Raw genomic sequence first — 25,823 nt, 5'->3', positions numbered from 1 at the left:
CCTCAACGACTGATGTCCTTTCAGCACAGAGTTGGCATCTATCCTTGAAATCCACAGGTCTACCTCGCCTCATCCAAGGTACTCTCCTATGTCCTGCCAGACCAGTTTACAGGCTGTTTACCCCCTCCCGCCTCAGTTTACCTTGGGAAGGATACAATGTTACAATACTGTGATGCAAAATTCTCTCCCAAACGACAAAGGCAGACAAGATAGCACCCATGCGTTGAAGCTAGTCAGTGCCATGCTTTAACAGGCTCTCTGTTGAGGATGAGTATTTACAGACCCTGCTGCCTAGGGAATGAAACACTGGGAATGAAATCTATGTTTTCCATGTGCTAGCACAAACCACTGCGACTAACATACTGGACCAGGCTGCCTCTTTCAAATAGACAAGGTAGAGTGACAACTCAAAAAGCTCAGAACTGCTGCTTCACAGGCCCCAACCTAGACTCTAAACGTGGCACTTCTGACTCTATTACCAGGACATATCTTTTTTAAGAATTGACAAGGGGAATCCACTAAGAGCTATGAACAGCTCACAGTCTGATACAGATTCCTCTAGTGCTGCAAGACCTCCACCCTGCATAAGGAAAAAACAGAAAGATCTGATGTAAGGTTACTTACTGATTCTTGCATGGGGTGACTGAGGGGTTTGTCAAGAGCTGCCATACTGCTCGGCATGTCTGGAGGGTGAGACAGCTGTGGCCCGTGCATGAAGTCGTTCATAGAAGTTCCACCAGGATTCCCATGAGGGAAATCAAAATTGCCATGACCTTGGTAACTGTTGCCTAAAAAAAGCCAAAAAAGAGTTACCATGAAAGAGACTCTTAGCTTTCTCTCACTGCTCCCTCAACAGTGCAATTCACACTGCACAGCGCTGCAATGCAGTGATTTGGACTCTTACTGTGGAATTTTGTTCTGTGTACTAGAGCAAAGTAGAGGAAGAGAAACAAATACCAAACCAGTCTCTTATATGTCGTCTTCCACAGAAAAGTAACCATTCACCGATTGATACCACATAGTTCCTATTCTATGAATAAGGGGAAACTGAAGCAGCTCAGATACATTCATGTAGTAACTTGGCAAATGCTGGTATTTTAAATGGCAACCACTTCAACTTAGCACATTCATTTAAGAAAGGAGAAAAACAATACACAGTAGCGAAGACATAAAATCCTGGAGGATATTCCACTTCTGGGGACATGGGTTCAAATTTGACTGATGTCCTACATCCAAAAGTGTGTGGTGGTCTTTGTTCCTAAAGATTATTGTCTAACTAGGATTACACGCTTGTTGCAGTTAATCAGGAGGCTTATTGGCAGAACTGCGTAAGGAAGTTACTGCAGTGCGTGCTCACTGTTGGCATCTATTTTACTGCCCCCTCTTTAGAGTAAACATATAGCTTCCTTTAAGATTAATACAGAAGAGGCCTTAATGCTTTGGCTCAAGCCTGTGCTATCATGTTCCTTGTTTTCACAAAACCTAATAAAATTCACTCAGTGATTTGGAAAATGGAACATTAATGATCTACTTTTTAAGGCATTTATTCTTTTAATTTGCAGTGTTACAATCTGACTGTGGCCAACATTTTAAAACATGAAGTGAACATTCTTAACGGAAGATTAATGAATTTCCAAAACTAAATTGAGGTTGGTTTGAGTCTGAGTTCCTTGAAGCACAAAAGTTCCAGGGGTTTTCAAAATAAATGTTTTGGTTTTAGCCCTCACTCACCTAGTTTTAAATGAAGTTAGAGCTGGTGAGGGATGGGAGATTGCCATATCTAGAGAATAAAATCCTCTCTTTGTCTGCAGATAAGGTACTGTATGGCCAGCACCAGTGTGTTTTGCTCCATTCCATTCCAGCGACTGTGCTCCAACTCTCTTCTGAACTGATCCTCTATAGGTGAACAGATAAGTTCACCCTCCATATCCTTTTCTATCCTGGGTGTCTCTGTTAAGATTTCCAACTGGGCTGCCAACTCTGGTGGTTTACTTGATATGAACAGTGGAAACTGAACTAAAGCTACCAAGCAATCACATAAGCCAGGAATGGGATCAGATTGAGCTCTGAAATAATACAACGGCTTTGGAGCTTGTTTGCAGTTTGTCAGCTGAAGTAGAGCAGCTTTAAATGTACAAGTCAAGCAGGTAGTTTGACAAACTGAAGTATCTGCATCATTTGCTTTTCAGCACAGCTCATTTTAAGCAGAAGTTTAATCTCAGAGGAATAGAAGTCATTAGCCATGTAAGAGTATTTCTCAAAGAAGTTGGGACTTTGATCTATCATGTAAATGCTGTAGAGCCTTTCTAATTCTCACTTTGCTAATCTGCAAACTGGATAAGTCTCATAGTACAGAGCTGGTCTCACACCATTTCTCAGGAAAGATTTAGTAGCAGGGAGCTGGAATGAGGTCTCGTATTACTGACATACTGCAGTGTGTTTACTGCTATACTGGAAAATATTGCAATAAATAAATAAAACTAAGCTACGAACATCAAAGTAGTACTATTACTACTACTTTGTCCTTCTACAGTGCCTTTCATCACAGGACATTAAATGCTTTTAAACACTCAGTCTCACTGTCCGGCTATGTGTAATGAGAGGAAAAGCGGTAATTTGCCCCAGGTGTCACAGTCAGTGGGAAGAGCAGGGAGCAAAGCCCAAATTAAGTGACTCCTGGTCTCATGCTCTAACTACGCTTCCTCCCTATTGACTGAGTGAAACACACTTTGTGATGGAGTACCCATGATATTGTTATAGTGTTTGTCCCCCTACTTGATAATTCAAAAAGCTGGATAATCTATTGTTGGTCTCACAATCATTGGAGTAAATTATATATATATATTCTCTCCAAAATGCCTGTAAGAAGCACATCTATTGTCTTGTAATGACATTTTCTGAAACTACTGAGAGCTGTACTGAGAGTCATATCATACCACTGCAAAGATAATTGTTTCTAGTTTTACAACAATATCATGAGAATTTGAGCTACAACCTGCCCCTATAATATACCAGGTCCTTGAACAGATATCTCCACCGCCTGCATTTAGTCCAGTGTTTCCCAACCTTGGGGCATGTGGTGGTGGAGAAATTCGCATGACTCTAAAACTGACTTCCTAATGCAAAAACACTCCTGTGCTTCTCAGCAAAGCGGTGTATGGTTCTTTAAAAGTTGCCCACCTTCTGTCCCTACACCCACAGTGGCCCTTAATGAAGCTGGCCAATGGAGAAGCTTACATGTACAGGACTGCAGGCTCAGACGGCAGCCCACTGGCCCAAGCTTCTCCATGGTTATCACCCTCAGCAGTATGTGGCCTTCTGTAGAGCGGGAACAGGGAAAGGAAGTCACCAAAGGGAGGGATGGAGGAAATGGACAGAAAGCAAGATGAAGGGAACTGTGTTGGGGCATGACAAAAGCAGACATGGGAGCAGCCGCTGCTCATCCATTGTAGGGGGGATAGAGGTGCTTTATCATAAAATGGGTGAGAATAATTGATTTACTTCATTACAGATTTTTGCCTAAATAAATTCTAAAGTGAAAGGGCTGCGTTAGTGTTTCATATCAGTAGCTGTATATTTTCTTACTTGCTCAAACAATCTTCCATGCAAGGGCATTCATAGATTACACTGCTACACATGTGGATCACAAAAACTGACTGAATCGCTCAACAATTTTTGGGATATGTTTTCTATACTCTTGAAATAATAAAACCAACCTTGGTTACCATACTCAGAGGAGTTATTGCCCCCTGGTGGAGGTGGAAGGGATGGGTAAGGTGATGGGCCGGGACCCAAAGCTGCAATCATCTCCATCACATTTGGCATGATCATCTGGCTGGGACTCATGGTTTTAAATCTCTTGGAAGGAATGCCATCTGGATCATCTTTGATGTGAATATCTGACTTTATAGGGACTGGCCTCCAACTGCACGTTGGGTCGATTGTAACTTCTTCAAACTCAGAGCTATAAGACAGAAACAACTTAGCAAAGCAAGAGCCAGTGATATTGTATCAGTTCTTCTGAACTTCCCACGAAAAGCTGCATTGTAACTTGTGAATTCCATTTGCCCCAAAGACAATACAATTTCAAAGTGTTTCCTTTGCAAAGAATGTGTAGGCAGCACTCTTAAAAGGTGATAGTTTCAGAGTCTTGAAAAATGAACTCCTCCCTTTGTCCACAAGTGGGTACAGTAGGACTGCAGCATTGCAAACATCTCTGTATGGTCCTGCCTAAAGTGCCACCAACCTGAGTTAGACGGGTCGCTTCTAGAAGCGAGAAAATAGTTCATTCCCCATTCCATCTTTTGCCTCTCTGATGAGTCTGCCATCAAGAGTGCCAATTAGGAGCCAGGTCCATTAGCAACCAGACTGAGACCAAGTCACTTCACCTAAGTTACCAAACAGCCATCAGATTTATAATGAATTTCACTTACTACTAACCTGCCCTGCAATTGAACAGGTGACAAGCTTCATACTCAGTAACCCAAGCTATTCAGTCTCTCCCTTGCAACTTACAGATCTAATACCTTTAAAGAGCCCTAATCATTCTGGGGAAAATCTTTTTAACCCAAGCAGAGAACTGATGCAGCTGGTCAGAACCAAAACCGGAAATAAAGAGAGTTCACTTACTTTTGTATAGCGTTCAGAATACCCCACATATACTGGTCGACCTCCAAGCCCTCCAGTAGAGCAGTTTTACTAGAAAGGAAGAAGCCTAAATTGTAATAGCTGCAAGTATGTATATAGAGAGGAAGGATGGTTTGGGGGTAAGTCACCAGAATGAGACCTGTTCAGTTACTGGATGTGCCACTTTCTTCAGGAACTTGGATTTTGTGACTAGCCTATCCCCAGATTAGAACATTATAAGGAGCAGTGCATTACTGTTTCAAGCTCAGTGTAGATTTCCTCTCCCCCTCTACAGTAGATTGATTCCCACCTCTAAAACGTGACCTTGCCTATATTTTCCCAGTGGATGTACTGAATGTGAGCACTTTAATATCTGCTCATCTGAAGTTTAGTCATTTGTGAATTACAACATAGAAGAACAGAAATGCAATCTCAGAACAGACCAGAAGTCCTTCTACTCAGGTATCTTGTCTCTGATTGTGGCTTACACTTGATGATCCAGAGGAAGGCAATGAACCCACAATTCAATTGTCCAGTGCCACCGCTGCTTGGTAGAGAGTTTCTTCCTGAATTTACCTGGAGTTCATACTGTGATGCATAAGGAATGACAGCCTTAGTAACTATTATCCTAGCTGAAATAACCAGGTAGGTACCAATCTTATCAATATAAAGGTTCAAATCTCTTTTTAATCCTGCACAACTCCTTGCCTCATTAATATCCTGAATCAGTGAGCCACAGGTTATGAATTGCAGGGGAAAGTATTTTCTTTCATTCATTTTAATTTTGTCGCCCTTTAAATATCATGGAGTGTCCCCATATTCTTATAACATAGAACAAGATAAACCAAACATTCTTAATGGCCTTCTCCATTCTTTTCAACATCTCTATCCTATTGCCTCTTATTGTTTGTTTTGGAAGATAACTTGGGACAAATTCTATGCAACTTGCATTTGACATAATGTTTCACTTACTTGCATACAGGACACCTCCAAGTTCCTCGTTCACAGTTCAGTTGCAAGTAAGATTCCAGATCAAAGCACTGCAAGTCAAATACACACACACACACAAACAGACCATATTAACTGAGCCAACTGAGCAAAAATAAAACTGCAGACAGTGGAGAAACAAGACTGCAAGCACTGAGACATAAATCTTCAGAAGTAAGAAGGTGGCTTATGGGAAATATCCTTTTCCCTGCTGCATAAAGGCACATGAGACTTTCCAACATTTCCCCCCTTGGTAAAAAAATGAAGACAAAGAAGGGGGATCGTTTTCTTGGATAGTGATTGGTAATAGGAATTGTTCAAAACAAGCAGATGCATTGTGTTTATTTATTTACATTTACAAAATGCTGAAGCCAAGTGCTGACCATATGTTCTAGGCACCCTTGATATGGCTTAAAAATACATCACAAATAATTCCTTGAGTGCAGCAGTACAATTCAAGAGGACCCACAATCAATAAAACTGGGTAACTTAAAAACTCAATCCCCAACTGATCCCTCCAATAATTTCTCAGCCCATTTTCAAATGCCTGGAAATAAAGGTGAGCCAAGCCACCAGAGACTGGACACAAAGCATTTTGGGCCAAATCTGGAAGGCCTTACTTTTTTAGTTCATGTTCTTACTTAAGTCTTTACTCTGTCAATGAAGTCAGTAGCAGCTCGCCTGTTTGCCTACGTAAGGACTCAGGCGCTGTTCCTACAAATACATACATGAGTAGTTCCACTGAATTCAATGGGATTACTGACATGTGTAAGTGTTTCAGGACTGGAGTCTCAGTAGCAACCTGAGGATCTGGCCAATGATGGTATTATTCACGATTACAAGTGAAATGTTATGTGACATTTCTTATTTCATTCATCACACTCCATGTGATTTTGCAATAGGATAAGAGGAATTAAAGCTTTCATCATCAATTGAACAACTTAGTATTTATTTAAAAAACAGTCATACCCTTTGGTTGAAATTAGACAAATTTAAAATATGATCTCGAACCACAAAATCCATATGATAAACAGAGAAATTCATCACATCTCCTACCCACAAAAAACCACTCAAAAGACATTGTAATGCACAGCATAGGGAAAAATATCAGGACACTGAAATGCACTCACTTGTACATGCTTGCAATCATGGCCTCTCGCTGGGAGCTGGATTCGCCGGAATGTGATTGGACATTTCAGAGACACTTTAATAGCTGTCTGCTCCACTCCATCCTCACCGTTTAGTGTTGCATTGCCAGAGGAGGCTGCCACGCTGCTGAAGTTCCTCTTGACTGTTTAGGAAGATGGTATATGTATGTGAAAGAAACCACTCATGCACTATGGTTTCTAATGTAACTGCTTGAAGTCTGGCTGTGCAAATACACCTCTACCCCGATATAACACGAATTCGGATATAACGCAGTAAAGCAGTGCTCCGGGCGGGGCTGTGCGCTCCAGCAGATCAAAGCAAGTTCAGTATAACGCGGTTTCACCTATAACGCGGTAAGATTTTTTGGCTCCCGAGGACAGCGTTATATCAGGGTAGAGGTGTAGCGTCTTCCTCTGATCTGATAAACTGCTCTTAGGAGATGGCATAGAATCCTATATACTTAAGCCAGGTATTGTGTGCACAACTGAATATAAGCATAGGTATGATAAAAATCAAATTTAGAGAAACTATCACATACTGAAAAGTTATAGGGCTCAGGCCCAGTTTGTCCAATTTGTGTTGCAAAGGGGATGGAAAGCAGCCCTAAATGGACAGCTAGGGATTCCCCCAGCTTGGGAGGATCTCTGAGTGATGAAAAGCTGACATGGTTAGGGATTCCCCCAGCCTGACAGTTCTTGGGTCGTGTAAAGCTGACATCACTGGTCGCTCTGCCCTGTTTTTCACTCCAGAATTGGAGTATGCCAGGGAGGTAGCCCAACAGCATGATGCTCTGGCAAGCCCAGGCCAGAGTTATTAAAAGTTTCAATAGGTGAATAAAATATTATAGCTGATTATAAGGCACTTTGGATAGTCTTGGTTAATACAATTAATACAGTCATTGTTTGCAGTGTTGTTGTAGCCGGGTAGATCCCGGGATATTAGAAAGACAAGGTGGGTGAGATAATATCCTTTATTGGACCAACTTCTGTTGGTGAGAGAGACAAGCTTTCGAGCTTACACAGAGCTCTCCTGAAGCTGGGAGCATGCGGCAGGGAGAGAGGAAGCTGCTGGACTGTAATCCTGTTCTACGTTTTCTTACAGAATGCAACTTTGTTCCTGGTGGTTTGTCTGAGTAGGTCTGGTCTGAGTTGAATACACACTGGCACACAAAGCAGAGTACACTGAGGAACCTCAGGCCCTGGCCCCCAAAGCTGTGTAAAAAGCCACAAGGCAGACTTATCCTGCCTTTAACAACCCCACCCTGGCCTGGTGGACAGGAGGGGGTTACATTTTATTTGGCTGAAGAAGATCGAAAGCTTGTCTCTCTCAGCAATAGAAGCTGGTACAATAAAAGATAATCCCTCATCCACCTTGTCTCTAATACATTCTCTCTCACACACACAAAACTCACTCTTAGTGATACAATGTTCCGCTGGGAGAAGACGTTTCTTTAGCAAGCCTTGAAGCACAGAACGAACTGATGGCCGGTGCACTAACTGCAACACGAACAAGTGTGACTGAAAAAAAAAAATCACTGAGTTACTAACAGAACCACGCATGTTACGTTGTTATAGACCACTGGGTGGCGCAGAGTTCTGCCCTTGGATGGCACATATGCAGCTCTGCACTGATTCCAATGGGAACCCTGCAAATACATGCTAGAGTGGATTTTGCTCATCTGAGTTAACACACTCTCTTTAAGGACAGTCTGAAGTTGCAGTCTAGGATTGGGTAACACCTATCACCTGGCTACGTTGCTGTTAAGAAAAGGTAACATTCGCTGCATCATTTTCCCCTTGAAAGTCAAAAACGTGATGCGATAATCTGTTATTTATGGGGTTTGTCACAGTGACCTCTGGATTTTCTACCCCTGCCCTATTGCCCACTTGCCCTGCACTCAGAATAGCTAGGAGGGTTGCTGAGATGACCTCTCCTCCTAGCCATCAGATAAGTGATCCACCACTACACTGTGGGGCACAAGACAAGGAATGTGAGACTGTGCACGGAAGAAGAAGTCTGAAGTAAAACAATGGGTTTAAGCTTGAGGTCTCTCTTCAAATTGTCTCAGACTCTGACCCTGGGAAAGCTGTCCCCAGACTCTCTGCCCTTGCCAATGGCAATGAAATGGCAGAAAGCCCAGACTATGAAGTGTGCAGCCCCTCTCCATTAAAAGTACAATCTATGCTAATTGTAATTGAGAGCTATCAGTGGGAGGCAAGTTGCATGGCTCAGTGGATTGAGTAATGGGATATGAGCCTTTCACCTTTATCTCACTGGTTTAAACCCAGCCCAGAGTCACAGTGGCAAACAAATGGCAATTTGATGCTCTGTGTGAAGTAAGATTTTGGCCTCAGTCCAATTCCCAGTGGACAAGTGTCCACAGCAAGAAAACCATCCACCGTCACATTACCTGCCTTGCTATCAGGACTGTTATCCAGGCAAGTACTGACTGGGCACAGAGAGCTGATGCACTCTCCCCTTCAGAGGTGGGTCCTTCTAGACATATTGGCAAGGTAGCTGCTCTGCCCATGCTGCCCCAGTTCTACAGCTAATTATGATCTGGTCTTTAGCGCTCTCTCTCTGGCCCTGTCCTGTCCCAGCGCTACAATCAGTGACACCTCCCTTCCCCCACAATGAACATTTTAAAAAAAGTAAAAGTGAAAGAGGTAAGAACTGCTGGCCTAAGTGAATATTTCCAAACAGTTCTTTCCTGTGCCGCAGACCTTTAGAGTCAGCGGCAGCAGCAAGCCCCATGTACTTACACAACAACACGCTGTTACTGTAATTTGAATTGTGTTTCTTCCCGGCTGACAGACGTGCTTTAGGTGCAGAGGTTTATGAGATGTCTTGTTGTCGCCACGTTCAATGGTAAGAGGAGTTGCATTAACGCTGACCTGGACCGATGCTGGCCAGTTTGTGTTCATTTGTCTGTCTTCATGGTGGTAGCACTTGAACTGCAGCTCCAAGTCAGACCTGTACCGCAAGGCACAAACGTGGCTTAAACTCTGTTTTCATATGACTAAAGGATTTTTTTGTGGATGCTAGAAATTCTATGCCATCCCACCCCCTTCACTTTAACTCTGCTTTGCTCAACTCTGATTTTTTTTTCTGGAAATGTCTCACAAATAATAAATGCATAACACATATCCTCCCCATAAAAGCCATTAACAGAAACAACACAGGATGGCTCATGCATCTGAAATTTGAGAGAATAATAATAATAATACTTTACACTTATACAAGACTTTTCACGTGGAGATCTCAAAGTGCTTTACAAAGGTGGGTTGTAAGTCGGTGGAATGACTCAGCAGAAAGGAAAAAGTTGCAGTCAGGTAGGTCTTTCCTCAAGCGTTAGTGTTTATAATAAGAAAATAAAGCAAGTAACACATTCAGAGAGTAAGCAGAACTCACCCAGCCTGGGGATCATCTCAGTAGCAGAATCCCTGCCTACCTACCTAAAAACACATGTCCCACTCTATCTCCAAAGCAACCACTCTTGATCTACCACAATGATAGATAATACCAAACTGAGCTGAAGTTAACCCTTGAGTAACTGAAGGTATGTCTAGACTACAGCCGCTACAGTGACACAACTACACTTCTGCAATAGTGTCATAGTGTAGAACAGTCCCACACTGATGGAATTATTTTTGTAATCCATCTCTCTGATTTTTCATCAACCTAGCTGCATCTACTGTGGGGGTTAGGTCGACCTAACCATGTCGCACAGAGCACAAAATTTTTCACAGCCCTGAGTGATGTATCTAGGTCAACCTAAATCTTAGGTGTAGACCAGGCCTCAGTAGATAGTAGTGCACTTGCACCTAATCACGTCGGTATTAACCTCATTTTACAAATGAGTAAACTGAAATACAGAGAGGTTAAAGGTGGACTGGAAAGTTAAACTGAAATTTTGGGGTTTTGTCCTTCACTGTTAATTTATTATGAACAAAGACTGCCACAAAGTCCATTGATGACCATTTTTTACATAAGAAAAATCAGGTGCTCATTTCCTTCTTTTTGCTGGACTCTCCTGTAAGACCTTTGAAGGCCATGAATAGTGATGTCATATGAGACCATAATCTGAGATGCAACTTGCTCTCTCCCCCACCCCCAGCAGGTGGGAAGAGTATGCAATTTGTTAGAGTCTAAGAATGGAGGCCCTGTGCTGAGACTGTTTCTTAGAATCTGATAATTTTTTTAAAAAAAGCAATGGGCAGCCTCGCGTTTAGACTGCTTTTACTGAAGGCCCAGATATTTGTACTCAGTTTTTTCCCTGTAAAGGTCATGTTTATGTCCTATACTGGTGGTGTGGCCATGCTCAGAAATTCAGGAGCTTTAGGTTAGAATCACAATCTCTATTTTTGGGGAAGGAAAGCAACTCAGGTGAAGATCTCAAGTGACATCGCTATTCAGAGCCTACAGAAATCTAGTTAGCACAAAAAATAAAAAGAGGGAAGCAGGGACCCGATATCTCTAACCTAAAACCAAGTAGATTAAAAAAACCAGGGAAAGTCTTTATACATTACGCAGAAGCTGTAAAAGACAAAACTGCCTCCCTGACCCCTCTTAAAAAGTTTGTCCACGGTCACATAGGGAGGAATGGAAATGCGGAGAATCTCGTGTTCTAGCCAGGCTGCTCCACAATAATAGATAATACATAAATTGTGGTGAGCAAAGACTGATCCATTTTTAAGGCAAAATTCTCTTGGTTGATTTCCTCTCCGTTCTTTTGCTTTGTAAGAGCATGGAGTCCCCAGTAGGGAGAAGAACATTTGCGTCGCCATCAGATGTGTGACTATCAGAGGGATATTTTACTCAATATTTTAACTAGCATAAAAACCTTCACAGCTGGCCCCATTCCATCATTCTCTATTAAAATCTAAAGGCTTGGTCTAGAATTCACGTGACTAATACATGCATTGGAATCCACACAGTCCAAGGTAAACTTCATATTTACTTCATTATAATTTCAACGTGCAAAATCTCTTAATGCCATCTAATATCTATTCTCTTTTAGCCGAGCTATTGTACAACAAATGCTAACACAACTGATGCTCCACACACAGCTGACAGGGTTAGAGACACAGTCTGGGCATTTTCCATGTGGGTGTAACTGTGTGATCAAGCAGAGAAAAATGAATGAGATAAGGATGACAGACACAAGACTCAGTTTTCTGAGTGTTCAGACTGCCCCTGGCCTCCCATCACTAACAAGTTTTTCAAGGTGGCAAACCTGAGCACAAATTACCGATGAGTCTTCATTAAAATGAATTTAAATACAAGTCCAAGTCAGGGTGCTAAAGCTGTTTTTTGTTTTTTTTTTTTTTAAAGAAAGATCAGGTATTAAGAAACAGCCTCATGCCTCAGTGCAGCTCTATAAATCTATAGAACTAGCCTGCACAATCCCCAACGGTGATTACTTATTAATAAGAACCAGCAAATAACTGCCAAAACTCCCTCTTGCTGTGAGTACTCCAGGATAATGAAATGCAAGTAAGCAATAACTGACCTCAAAGTTAGGCATTAATTATTGGATGTAGCCTATTTTAGATCTCTCACATTTCTAATTCCTAGGCTTGAGACTACCAACATCATGCAGGCAAATAAGTATCTATATTCTAGGTCAAATCTCAACCAGGAGTCGTGATGCCCAGGAGATTACAACCACCCACCCTTCCCACATTACAAAATGGGTGGGTGATTGCAATGGATCCCAGTATGGAAAATGTTGAGGTCATAAAACATTATTAATCCAATGATTCACCTAGCTTGAAGGATGACTTAGAGAAACTGGAAGAAGGGGAATTTTGGGCACACTGGAAAGTGTGTTGACGAGAACAGGTTTCATTTGCTCAGCTATTTCATGTGTTACAAAGGAAAGCTCCATACAATAAGACAAGATAATGAGAAACTAAATTCTCCAAGGCACACAAGCACAGATTCAAAACAAGTCCATCCTACAGTATTTGGAAATGAAAACAAATCAAGGCTTTGGTTTTGATTTGATTTAATGCCATTTCATTCCTTGTCCATATATCAAAGCCAGTACAGAATCTGGAATCATTTTATGCAAGTTTGAATTACAGAGCTGCAAAATATAATCCAGAGGGACTATTCGCTCTCTCTGTCTCTGATCAAAAGTAATATTTACTGTAGGTGAAAGAGCTATATCGTGTGGGGAAAGCTGCACTTCAGCCGCTTGGCTCATTTCTGTTCTGGGTAAGTTAAAACAGCTCTTTAAAATCAACCTTCTATCTGAAATTTGGGCCTTATCCTGAGAGGGGTTTAGCACCTATAACTGCCACTGAATTTACCATCTCTCTGAATCAGGTCCTTAATTTGCCTACAATTTTTATTTTCGGATACCTTTGCACCTCTGAGTTCCAGCTGAAAATAGAAGCAACCTTGTCAAGTTATTGCGAGAAAGCTTATCACAGATTGTCCAGACCAACTACCAACACAGTAACAAAAGATCACCTGTGGATGATGCAAGGAGTATGCCTAGTTCAGAAATATTCCATGAATGATCCTTGCATGCTGGTCTCAGCTACGCATGCTCCTAGCACTTTTACCAGAAAGAGCAGAAGCAAGTCAAAAGGTACATTTAAATAATTATTTTCCAGACATTGCCCTTTGCCTCATTCACATTGATTCCATCAGGTTTGCTTGGAAGGATGGCATATAACTTGGCACCAGCCAAAGGGTTGGGAGCTGAATCAGGAAGCATATTATTGCACTTTACTCTCTGGAAGTTGAGGGTTGTTCACATATATATGAGCTAAAGGGATTTTTTTTCTATCCAGACCATATTTACTAATGTTGAAATCCATGACTGACTCAAACAAAGTTCATCTGCCCCACCATTTTGCTTTCAGTCACGCAAGATTGCCTCACAACACTGCTCAAACCTACCTCCACATCAACGTCTGATGGACGGTTGGCCGCAAGTGAAAGACATGGTTACTGACTGCCAGGTTGTGCTCCAGCCGAAAGGGCTCCAACACCACCCCATCTCTCACAGGGAATGTCAGACGCAGCTCATCGTTGTGGTTGGCTGGGATCGAAGAGGGAGAGAAAGTGTGAACTTTCCCTTTAGCATCTGCAGTGCAATAACAATGTGTATATTTATACAGAATAATGACAAATGATACAGTGATCTATTGCTGGGGTTAACCTAGTAGAATCACATATAGAAAAGAAAATGACAAATAATTGTATAGGTGGATTTCGCGCAGGTGATAGGGCACAGACTGACAGCTCTGGAGACTGATGTCTTCTACTTATATCCACAGATAAGGTTTATGAAAGGAGCAGCAAAAGTGCCTCTCACTACAGTCATGCCTTACACCTGATGTGGGGGGAGCATTTTTCATTGTGAGAGATTAGTTCAGTTACCATTCAATCACTCTGCTGAGCCTGCCAATTAGTGCCAGTTGTGGTGGTGCGTTGCTATTTGTTTTTCTGTGATGTGGCTATTTTCCCCATAGAAATTGGAATTGAGATTACCAAACTCATTTCAAATGTGCCAGTAGATAGTAATGACTCTCGGTTCTAATGGTGATCTACAGATGGAAGGCTCTGGTATTCTATTACTAGTTCCACAAACAATCCAGTCTCCCATCATGAAGAGCTTTGCTGCTTGTTATGCACAATTTATGATGGGCAACTATTTTCAGCAGATATGTTCTGGCTGAAAAAACGGGTTTGTTTGAAGTGATTCTGAAGCAGGAAGACCTGGAGTATGAAAAGGTTACCAGTGTCCATTGTAATTACTGGATTTAAGATTGTGTTTCTTCTTTACTCATCAGAAGCTGCTGTTCAACTCTTACCTAAAATACTCTCCTCCCTCTGAGGCTGCATGAACCCCAAAATGCTGGTTGTAAAGAGCTAATACAACAGAGATCTTTCTATAGAGAACATATTGCTTCTTCCAGTGCCTAACTTTTGATTATTCTTTAGTCACTTTTAGACTGTAGACAAATTGTATGAGTACACAGCCACTGAGATGGTGTTATTCCTGACTCACTCTCAGCCAAACATAGCTGTGAAGTTGAGTGGCTTTGAAAGGAGTATACATTATTTTTTTGGCACTCTATTGAATATTTTTAAGGGGTCTGCATGGACATAATAGGAGTACCATTATAAATATTCACCCTTTAAGCTATTCTTCAGTAGTATTCAAAAGCTTTGCCCTTGACCAAAACACACTACATTACTATTGATGGAGATTCTATGCAATAAACAAACCCAACAACATGAAACAGCTGAAAATTAAGAGTTTCATTCTGAGAAATCAACTACAGGAATATTTAAGGGGAAAAGTCCTTAAAAGTTTAACTTTGGAGAGAGTTTTCCATCTGGCATTTTCCAGTACTTTGTTTGGAAACAAATATTCTTCTTTCCTGTTTCCTTCCTCTCTGAGTAGCTTGCATAATGTGGTTGGTTGATGCCATGTATCAACTGGCAATCAACATTTCTCTCCATGTCAAAAAATAGCAAACAAGATGCTATTTTTAAAGCATCACTTCTGGGTTGCGTGATATGCATGGCAGAGGAAAGAGAGACAGTAAAAGGCTGAGGGGCCGGCTGCATTTGCTACTCACTTGGAGGTGGCGGTAAAGCATTGATATTTGGCTTAATGTCAGGTGGGAATGGTGGTTTGACATCCTGGTTAGGTGACAGGTATGGTGGAATACTGCTCCCTGGTGTCATGGGTGGTGTGGGGTTTCCTGGAACTGGTGAGTGAGGGTAATTTGCCACAGGTACAGGCCTTGATGGCTAGAAAATAAATAATACCAAGTTGTTACTGAATTTTGAAAAAAAAAAAAAAGACCTAATCATATGTACCGCTATTAAACACTGAATCTATATCTAGGTACTGTGGCTTGGGCCTGGCACTATTTAAAACGTACTGAGTAGGAGAGCTAAAACCTAAAACCTTAATTACTTTTTTCTTTGCATTTACTTCTCACTTTTAAAACATACAGTAGTCTAAATTTGAGACAAGAAGTTGCAAGCCCCAGAAACTGCAGATGCTCCCCTTTTTCATTCTTCCCTGCCCCTTTATCCAGCTTTCCACCTTTGATCTCTCCTATTTTTGCCCTAATTTTCTTACTCTTCTCCTCTCCTCTTGATGTAGCAGTAAATATTATAGCACCTCATCTTTGGCTGAGAGCATTTTATCTTTGGTCACTGAGCAGTCACAGGTTGAAAGGCACTACAGACTATACCCATCCCTGTCTCCGCTGAGACCAAACTTCCTCACAGTTCTCAATTCATCAAGGCTTTAGTCTCCACAATCTTCAAACTCCCAAAGACCAGGTCATCAATATTGCAAATCAGAGCCTTGCCCCCTAGCTGGGAGAACTGTCTTTCTCCATGAGCTAATCTCATCTATTCATCCTGTCACCGCATCAATCTATATTTCCATGAAAAACATGCAACGCATTTCGATAGACCAAGGATTCCCCTTTCAAATTTTGTTGTGATTTTCTTCTCAAACCAAACTAAGATTCCCTTGTAATAGCCATGGGTCACTCCCAGAAAAGGCTATTTTATTCCTTAAACTGCTCCGGCTATAAAACAAAACAAAATGTTAAAAACCTAACAAAAATAAACAGGATAAAAATATATATAGAATCTTTCACCTTTAAAACACTCGTGACTGATCTTCAGCTGGCATAAATCATTGTAGCTTCAGTCACTGCAATGGAGCTACACTGATTTACACCGGCTGAGCATATAGCCCCTTGGAGCATTCATCTTGACAATGTGGGACAGAAGCTGCCACAGTATAACCAAAATTTCTTTAGAAAAAGCAATGTTTCTAGGCATCCCACATCAGGCAATGAGTGACCTGACTGCATGCAAGACTGATGTTCTGTGGGAAATGATTCCTTATTCTTTTCCAATAGTGCTGTCATCTCAAACAGTACCCACCTCCCATGCAACTAATGACAAAACAACCCCATTTCCAGAACCATATGCGTCTTAATGGCCCTAAGATTCTTCTGGCTCAGAATCCAACACCAGAAATGACTTGGCTACTCTAATCTTAAAGCAGATCTGATCTACCAGCTTTACTGCAATTTTCTCAGTTAATCCAAGAACCGTGCACTGTGTGCCCTCATTGTGCTTTGCCACAACTAGAAACGTCAAACCTCAAAGGCAGGCTCAGTTTGGCATTCACTTTTACTTTGGTCCACCATTTAGCTAAAGTGCCCCCAAGTTATGATGTGGCATAGCTTACTGTACTATGGGCTTGATTCTGACTCATTAAAGGCAATGGCATAACTTCCATTGCCTTTAATAGCGTATTATCAGGCCCTATCTGGGGATCCTATGGTATTGCCGGCGTCTCATTTTATCCACCAACAAGGAAGAAAGAACTTTCACCAGCACCAGATGAGAAAGTCAATGAACCCAAGGTCTCACCTTGTAATACTGTCCCATGTTGACTGTCGGAGGAGGGTACTGCCCCGTGTTTTGCTGGGTAGGCATCCTCTGTCCAGGGTAATTGGGAGATGTAAGAGGTCTTGGAGGGTTGGGAGTTGGATACTGACCAGGCTGGGTAGGAAACTGGCTATTTGGTCCATACTGCTGGTTTCCATAATTTGGCTATTTTACAACAGAGATGAAACAAACCAAGAGATAATTTTGAACGGAACTTTGAACTATAGAATTAAAATGAAAATAAAATCAGGCTGATGTCCCCTGTCTCATGAACTCTTTGCCCAACATTTTCAAACCTGGGTGCCTGGAGTTGGGCCTTTGAGGGACAGGGGATTACGGACATTCAAAGGTGCTCAAATCTTATTAATGTTCAGTCTGGGGCACCAAACCATTTGTGCCATTGAAAATCTCCACTCCAGGATGCCCAATTTTAGGCACTTAAATAAATAGACAGATTTTCAGGAGCCGAGCACCTGCATCCATCTATCTAAAGTACTTTTATGGTCCCATAACCACAGTATCTGAGGGCCTTACCACCTCACGTGTGTAATGTTCACAACACCCCTGGGAGACAGAGAAGGGCTATTAACTCCATGTTTTACAGTTGGGGAACTGAGGCATAGAGCTATTAAGTCACAGAGACATAGAGTTTAAGGCCAGAAGGGACGACCAGATCATCTAGTCTGACCTCCTGTGTACAACACACCACCCAACAACATACACACTAAATCAAACAACCGAAATGAAACCAAAATTATTACACTCCCCAGGAGATAGACTATTATATGCCACAGGAAGAAAATAGGAGGGACTGAGAAGCATCAGTGCCTGAGGCCACTTCAGTGGCAGGGAAAGGATTAAGTGAGATATACCCAGATAATCCTTGCAAGGACCCACACCCACATGCTATTAGGATTCTTTGAGGGGGGTCAACAAACACATGAACAAGGGTGATTCAGTGGATATGGTGTACTTGGACTTTCAGAGAGCTTATGACAAGGTCCTTCATCAAAGGCTCTTAAGAAAACTCAGCAGTCATGGGATAAGAGGGGAGGTCTTCTCATGGATCAGTAACTGGTTAAAAGACAGGAAACAAAGGGTAGGAATAAATAGTCAGTTTTCAGAATGGAGAGAGGTAAATAACGAAATCCCCCAGGGATCTGTACTGGGACGAGTGCAGTTCAACATACTCATAAATGATATGGAAAAAGGGGTAAACAGTGAGGTGGCAAAGTTTGCAGCCCATACACAATTACTCAGGATAGTTAAGTCCAAAGTAGATTGCGAAAAATTACAAAGGGTGACTGGGCAACAAATGGCTGATGAAATTCAATGTTGATTAATGCAAAGTAATGCATATCGGAAAACATAATCCCAACTATATATACAAAATGATGGTATCTAAATTAGCCATTGCCGCTCAAGAAAAAGATTGTGGATAGTTCCCTGAAAACATCTGATCACTGTGCAGCAGGAGTCAGAAAAGCTAACAGAATGTTAGGAACCATCAGGAAAGGGATAGATAATAAGACAGAAGATATCATAATGCCACTTTATAAATCCAGGGTAGGTCCACAACTTGAATATTGCATGCAGTACTGGACACCCCACCTCAGAAAAGATGCATTAGAAATGGAAAAGGTATAGAGAAGGGCAAAGAAAAATGATTAAGGGTGTGGAACAGCTTCCATATGAGGAGAGATTAAAAAGACTGGGACTGCTCAACTTGGAAAAGAGATGACTAAGGGGGGAATAAAAAATCATGAATGGTATGGATCAAAAAAAAAAAAAAAAAGAAGTGTTGTTTACCCCTTCACATAGCACACGAGCAAGCGGGATGAGGGTGGGGTGTCACCCAATGAAATTAATAGGCAGCAAGTTTAAAACAAACAAAAGGAAGCACTTCTTCACACAATGCACAGTCAACCTGTGGAACTCATTACCAGGTGCTGTTGTGAAGGTCAGAACTATAACTGGGTTAAAAAAAGAACTAGATAAGTTCATGGAGGATAGGTCCATGAATGGCTATTAGCCAAGATGGTCAGGGATGCAACCCCATGCTCTGGGTGTCCCTAAACTTCTGATTGCCAAGTGCTGGGACTAGATGACAGGGGATGGATCACTTGATAATTGCTCTGTTCTGTTCATTCCCTCTGAAGCATCTGGCATTGTCCACTCTCAGAAGACAGGATACAAGGCTAGATGGACTATTGGTCTGGCCCAATATGGCCGGTCTAATGTTCTTATGTTACAAAGAAAGGCTAAAGCCCTCAAAGATCACTGCCAATATGACCTGGGGAAAAATTCTTTCTTGACCCCACGTATCAGTTAGACTCTGAGCATGTGATTAAAAACCAGCCAGCCAAGCACCCAAGAAAGAGAGAATGCTTCATACCACGTCAGAACCTTGGCCCTTTCTGGCCAATGTCCCATCCCCAGCTGCGGTAATCATGGATGAAATGAAATTCCCCAAAACTAGAATACGTTGGGGGGTGCGGACGGAATCCTTATAGGTGGCTGGCTGAAACGCTGAAGCAAGTGACTTGCCCAATGTCACAAAAGAAGTCTGTGGCAGAGCAGATGACTGAACCCAGGCCTCTGAAATCCTAGGCTAGTGCCCTAACTCCTGGGCCTAAGTTCCTTCCTATTTTCCCTGCAGTGATCCAACAGGAAGTCAATGGGCATGGTTATTGCTCAGCACCTTTAGGGTGAGGTCAAGAATATTACCGTTCTGATGGCAAATCTATTTATGAATATTGAATACTGACAACAAAAACAAAATAATTCTGGAGCAAGCTAATTTATAACAACTATCCCCTTTATGACATTTTCATAAATCAATCAATAAATAGCATCTACTAAACTTACACAGCACCCTTACGACAAGCATATGATTTTATAGCACTGTAAAATGCGTATTACTTGAGAACATTCTTGTATTCACTTGTGACGAAAAACATGCTATTGGAACAGTGAGGAGGGATTCCCAATCTTCAACAAAGGTGTGAAATATGAAATATAACAATGAAAATAATCATCTGAAGAAGTCACACACTATGCATTGTTAGCTCAATTGGAAAGGAATGATAGCATTTACAGAGTAGAAAAGCCTTGTTAGATAAGCAACTCCTGCAGCAGTAAGTCATTTTTGATGTATAAGGTAACAACAACAACAGAATTCATTTACAGACCAGGATACATTGCATTTAGAAAAACTGCAAGAAACTCAATAAATATTTGTTAAATGTTGGATATCAGTTGTATATTTTCTGTAAACTTACATTGCCACTATTATATTTTGGCCAATAAAATGCTAGTGTAAACTCTACCGACTAAAAGCATAGCATCAATTTAGTATATGTTATGATTCTATCTAAAGTTATAGACTAAGGGCTAGATTTATAAAGGTATATAGGCCCCTAAAGATGAAGATGGGTAACTAGTGGGATTTTCAAAAGCATCTCGGTGCCTAACTCCCATTGATTTCAATAGAACTTCCCTGAAATCATACAGCAAGCCAAAAGCTGTGTGATTTTGATTACTACGTCTTGGGAAATGCTAACATCCTATGCTAATCTTATAAAAACCTGGAGAGACAAATAGATATAGACAGGCAGACAGGAAAAGAACTCAGATAATCTTCACCCCAGACCAAAAGAAAATGACCTAAATGACACCGTGGGAATTTTCAGGGATGCTGAGCTCAACAGGAGTTTTGAGTTTGAGCACCTATGAAAATCAAGCCACAGGAGGTTTGGAAAGCAATGGGATTTTTAAAAGTTTTACACGCTTTTGGTGTTTATGTGAGGTACTGCCCCATATTTCTTTAAAACAATAAAAAATCCAGAGTAAAGAAAGCTTATGCTCTGCCCATGACAAATTTATTTTAAGCATTCAGGTTGAAATTCGTCTCTGCGCAGAGAGTCTGTATAAGACTTATGAACTTAAGCTCTATTATGAGGGCTTCAAAGTGATGTTCTGAGGGCTCAAGAACTTCACAGGGCTGTGTGGGCTTGGTGGTGGCCATCTTGGCTGACACACCAGGGACTGAACTCTGGGGACCTCCAGAGCTAAAAAGCACAAGCAGCTAAAGCTTGAGCTGAAGCTCCATAGGCAGGGCTACTATTTGTGGACTAATCACAGAGGTGACCTGCTACACACACTCACCAGGGTGTTATACAGGTTTTCTCCACAGGGTGAATTTCATCCATAGCATAATTGGTATCGTTTGTAAGACAAAAGGAATAAGGGAGCGAGAATACTCACCTCTCCTGGGTACGGTCTCTTCATGCCCTGTATAGGCAAAGACTGGGGGCGTGGGCCTGGGTAAGCTTGCTGTGGCATCCTCTGCCCATGGCTGCTGAAGGGGCTTATCCCAGGGGGCCTCGGCTGGCTCATACCCATAGGCGGCCCACTCATGCTGGAAGGTGTCATTCCGGCTCCCATGCTCGCTGGGTTCATGCTGCCTGGCATAGAAGCAGGGCCGCGAGGGCCAGGTTGATTCATGAACTGGCTGTTGTAAGCCTGAGTCGGACCCATCTGGAAAGAGGAACAAACCTTCAACGGAAGAAAAAAAGAAAAGAAAAGAAAAAAAAAGAATAAAATGCGACATGCATTTAAAATGGGAGCGGGGAGCTGAACATGTTTGTTAGCAGGGGCTGGGATTATGTCGCATTTTCTTTTTATGTTCTGTAACCTTCTGTGAGGTTTTTTTTTTTTTTGGCATAATAATAATTCAACTGGAATTCTAAAAGCAACAAGAGACAAAAATAATAGTTTAGTAAGAGAAAAACTGCTTTAATATGAGCAAATAAAAATCCACTGACATGATCAGTCATCTTCCTCAAGGTAATGGCCCGGGATCCTCAGCTGGTGTAATTCAGCATCCCTTTATTGACTTCAAAGGAGCTTTGCTTATTTACGCCAGCTGAGGTTCCGCATGCGCCCCACCCTCATCCCCTATGCTTAGAACCACTACACGGAATGGAAGCGGTGACAAAAGCAGCTGCACAGATCAAACACTCATTCCTTTTTCATTAATAGTTATTACAGGAAATAATTGTGTGTTGAGCTTAGGGTCACCAAAAACGGGTGCTTCAAATTGCTATTCTCACAGATAATACCTTAAAAGGTGGGGTTTTTACTGTATTTAGAAAAACTAAACTGAGTTGATCAACATAATTCATTAGAGAAACAGCAAGGCCCTAAAATAAAGCTTTAGAACACTTAGCTGTGTGCTAAAGTTTGGGGGAGGGGAAGTACTAATACATCACATTAGAAGTGGGTATAAAACTTTGTATGCAATTTTTTTTAACTAAGTGATGTCCTCTTTGAAGTACAAATGCATTACTAGTGCAGATAACAGGGATTCATAAAGATGATGTATTGGCCACTCTGTGTCATTAATGTACACATACTTATACATGCTACAAGAGATCTCTTGGTCTCCGTCTCTTGTGCACACAGACACACAATACAGCTGATACCGGAATAGCTCACATACTAAACAGGGGCACTCACTTCTCTCTAAAGGCAGAAGTCAGAAGGATACGAGTTTGCAAGATCTACTTTCTTACCGGTCCATACTGGTTCATGTCCTTGTTCTGGGTTTCCTGAAGGGCTGCTACAGTGGCTGTAGCTGTAGCTGTTGCTGTGGCAGCTGCGGCGGCAACTGCAGCTGCGGCGGCAGCTGCAGCCGGCTGAGTGAAATCTGCAGGCGGCCTCGTGTGTGGAGGGATCCCCATTCCCGCAGGAGTATTTGGGCCACCAGGGTAACTACCAGGTGAAGAAAGAAAGGAATATTAAAATGGGCCTAGTGTTTTGGGCCTAGATTTGGGGCCTCAGTCTGATGTCATTTGGAACAGTTCCAAAACCATGTCTAAGTTTCTATTGAAACAAGCACTCTGACAGGAAGAGAGAAGCAGGGATGTAAATGAGGATATAAGAGCTGCTCTGGCATAGAGTGCAGATAACGTTGGCACTTTTCAATGGAGTTAGAAACTCCAGACTTCAGGAGTTTCTAACTAATTTTTAATTCTCTGTTCTACCAAGCTGCTGGACTCAGAGGTTGTAAATGAACGTGTGCGCTGATTATCCACAATTTAGGGGCAGCACGGACAGTAGCATCCGTTTTGAGCTTCCTCCACAATGCGCCATCTATGTACCTCAACAGTGGAATGTATCAGCTTTTCCAGGAGTAGAAAAGTAAATCTGTCCCCACTGAAGTCTCAGCAAAGAGGCCGACAGGGGCCATTTGTGATCGACAGTGACTGACAGCTGTCATTTGGTGCCTCTTCAGAGTTCTGCATGAAGCAAGTTGGCTGTGCCTGCACCTGCACACTTCATGTACTAATCACAAAACTACCACAAAATAAATAAATGAATAAATAATCTAAAGTACTTCACACCTGTAATCTTTAAAGGTCTTTAAAAAGGTGGGTCAACATTATGCTCATTTTACAGATGAACTGTACAGAAAGTTTAAGTGAATGGTACAAATTCATGTAGCGAGACAGTGGCAGAGATGAAAACAGAGGCTAGGTCTCCCAATTTCTAGGATAGTGCTGTTCCACTGTACCCTGCTGGTACCCTTTTCAGCAGTAACAACAAAGGAACCCAGGGATTGATTAGGACCGGAGACAGAGCTCACTATCACCATAGAAATGCATTCAGGAAAAGCGTTAGGAGCATGGGAAGCTTGCATGCTTACTGCCTGTGTTTACTTTTTAACTGCCCATGCCTGTGTTTTGTAGATAACCTGGGCTATTAATTTGACACATTTCACAAGAACTACACTTACCCCACAAAAATAAATACATAACTTAAAATTTAAGACCAAAGCCCCGTCCCTCATTCATCTGAAGTGCTTTATAAATTCCTGTAGTGGTGCAAACCTTCTGTTATTAGCTTTGCAGGACTGTAGCCTTACTAATATTCGAGCTCATTTCTTTGTACAGACTGATGGAAGTTGTACCATCAATACTTCTCACATAGTAGCCCTACTGAATGTTAATCATTCCTAGGAGCTTGGTTTGTGTCTTGTATTTGTGGTAATTAAAACTTTATTTTTGGTGTTTGTCAGCGGTAATTGATTGACCTAATTTCCAGGTATAGTGATGAATTTCCTGCTCTTTGGGTAGCCAATTTTTCAAGCAATGGACCCAGTATGCAATTTAGCTAGGCCTCATGAAATAACCACCAAGACTTGGGGTATTTCTAAGCAGCAGCTGGGAGGTGTGCTTACCAGCACAAGTAAACATGTGCTAGCCCTGATCAAGCTAAGAGCAGCGTGGCTGCAGTGGCCTGAGTATGTACCCAGGAAGTTGGGTGGCTTGCCGGAGCAGCTGCGGCCACGCTGTTATTTTTATTACACTAGCTTAAGCAGAACTAGCCCATGTACGTCTACCCAAGATGGGAATCACACCATCCAGCTGGTGTGTAGACTTACCCTTTAACCAAAGGGAACCTATGGCATATCCAGTAGATTGCTATGCAAAGCTAGAACACCCTGAACTATTCACATCCAATTTCCATCCCATACAGACTCGACTTACCTCCCGCCAAAGCCTCCACTTCCGGGATAGTTGGGTCTCCCGTACATGCCCTGCTGCATATAAGGTTGAGCGGAGCCTGCCTTGGCTGAAAACTGCTGCTGCTGCCCAGCAAACTGAGGGGAATTAATGCCAGGATTGCTGGTAGTCATCCCAGAAGCCATGGGGTTTCCTGCTGGGTTCATAGGGTTATTGGCATTTGCCATTGGGTTTCCCAGCACCTATGAGGAGAAATATTCAAAATAAAGAGAAAGCCCTTAGAGAGTTTGCTACAGACATTAACGTACAATCAACTAACCTATATACTCTGTACTCAAATGAGTCCAGGGTTCATTGTGCTATATGTACCTAGGTATGTTAATTTCTTATGAGCTCTCCCTTGCCATTTTCTGTTCCCTACCATAAGATTAGTCCCTCACTGAAGCTTCTGAAAAGTTACAATAAGGAACAGCAGATATCACATTTTTTTTTATCATGTGGAGAATCCATCTGATTAAGTGAAGAAGCAAGAAACAACTGTGTTATTTGACAATTTGTTGGTCTCCAAGATGACAATTTGATTTAAAAAAAAAAATATTTTGCCCCAACATAATGTCTTTGATGTAGGACCTCAAAATGACTTACAAATATTAATTAAGCCTCACAACACTACTATAAAGAAGTATCTCCATTTTACCGATGACCAAACCAAAGCTACGTCTACACTATGAGCTATGCTGTGATTCCCCTGCCCATGTAACGTGTACTTGTGTTAAGTCTCTTCGAGCTATCACAAGTACAAATAGCAGCATAGCTGCAGTGAAGGCACAGCTGAGCCGTGTCTAGTACATATGCTCTGGTTTCAGGCAGGTTTCCACTCGGTACGGATCAGCCGTGCCTCCAGTGCTGCTGCCTGTGCTACTGTGGTTACAGTACTATTTACACTCGTGCTAGCTCGATGAGACTAACACAAGATGCTCACAGGAGATGGGGAATCACACTCCTAGCCCATAGGGTGGACATAGCCTAAGGCATAAAGTGGTTCAGTGACTTGACTAATGTCACATACAGTGGGTG

The 25,823-nt window shown here is 41.9% G+C and overlaps 1 protein-coding gene across 39 annotated transcripts in view; it reads right to left on the bottom strand.

The window, feature by feature from the left end:
* The window catches only part of ZMIZ1 (zinc finger MIZ-type containing 1), a 497,476-nt gene that overhangs the window by 13,419 nt on the left and 458,234 nt on the right, over positions 1-25,823 (bottom strand). For 13 of the 39 annotated variants that reach the window (XM_024107239.3, XM_065553356.1, XM_065553357.1 and 10 more), the window contains 14 exons: positions 24,771-24,988; positions 22,794-22,992; positions 21,484-21,774; positions 17,200-17,382; positions 15,369-15,543; positions 13,678-13,864; positions 9,525-9,735; positions 8,174-8,279; positions 6,744-6,904; positions 5,599-5,666; positions 4,630-4,698; positions 3,717-3,964; positions 3,238-3,318; positions 625-788 (listed from right to left, as the gene is read on the bottom strand). In XM_024107239.3, coding sequence (XP_023963007.1) covers positions 625-788; positions 3,238-3,318; positions 3,717-3,964; positions 4,630-4,698; positions 5,599-5,666; positions 6,744-6,904; positions 8,174-8,279; positions 9,525-9,735; positions 13,678-13,864; positions 15,369-15,543; positions 17,200-17,382; positions 21,484-21,774; positions 22,794-22,992; positions 24,771-24,988 — 2,361 coding nt within the window. The remainder of the gene's footprint in view (positions 1-624; positions 789-3,237; positions 3,319-3,716; positions 3,965-4,629; positions 4,699-5,598; positions 5,667-6,743; positions 6,905-8,173; positions 8,280-9,524; positions 9,736-13,677; positions 13,865-15,368; positions 15,544-17,199; positions 17,383-21,483; positions 21,775-22,793; positions 22,993-24,770; positions 24,989-25,823) is intronic. The other 26 variants (XM_065553367.1, XM_024107240.3, XM_024107236.3 and 23 more) reach the window with 5 other exon arrangements.

The sequence above is a fragment of the Chrysemys picta genome, chromosome 7, assembly GCF_011386835.1.
Source record: "Chrysemys picta bellii isolate R12L10 chromosome 7, ASM1138683v2, whole genome shotgun sequence".
NCBI lineage: Eukaryota > Metazoa > Chordata > Testudines > Emydidae > Chrysemys > Chrysemys picta.
The sequence above is the reverse complement of the archived record's forward strand: the minus strand, read 5'-3'. Positions and strand labels throughout refer to the sequence as shown.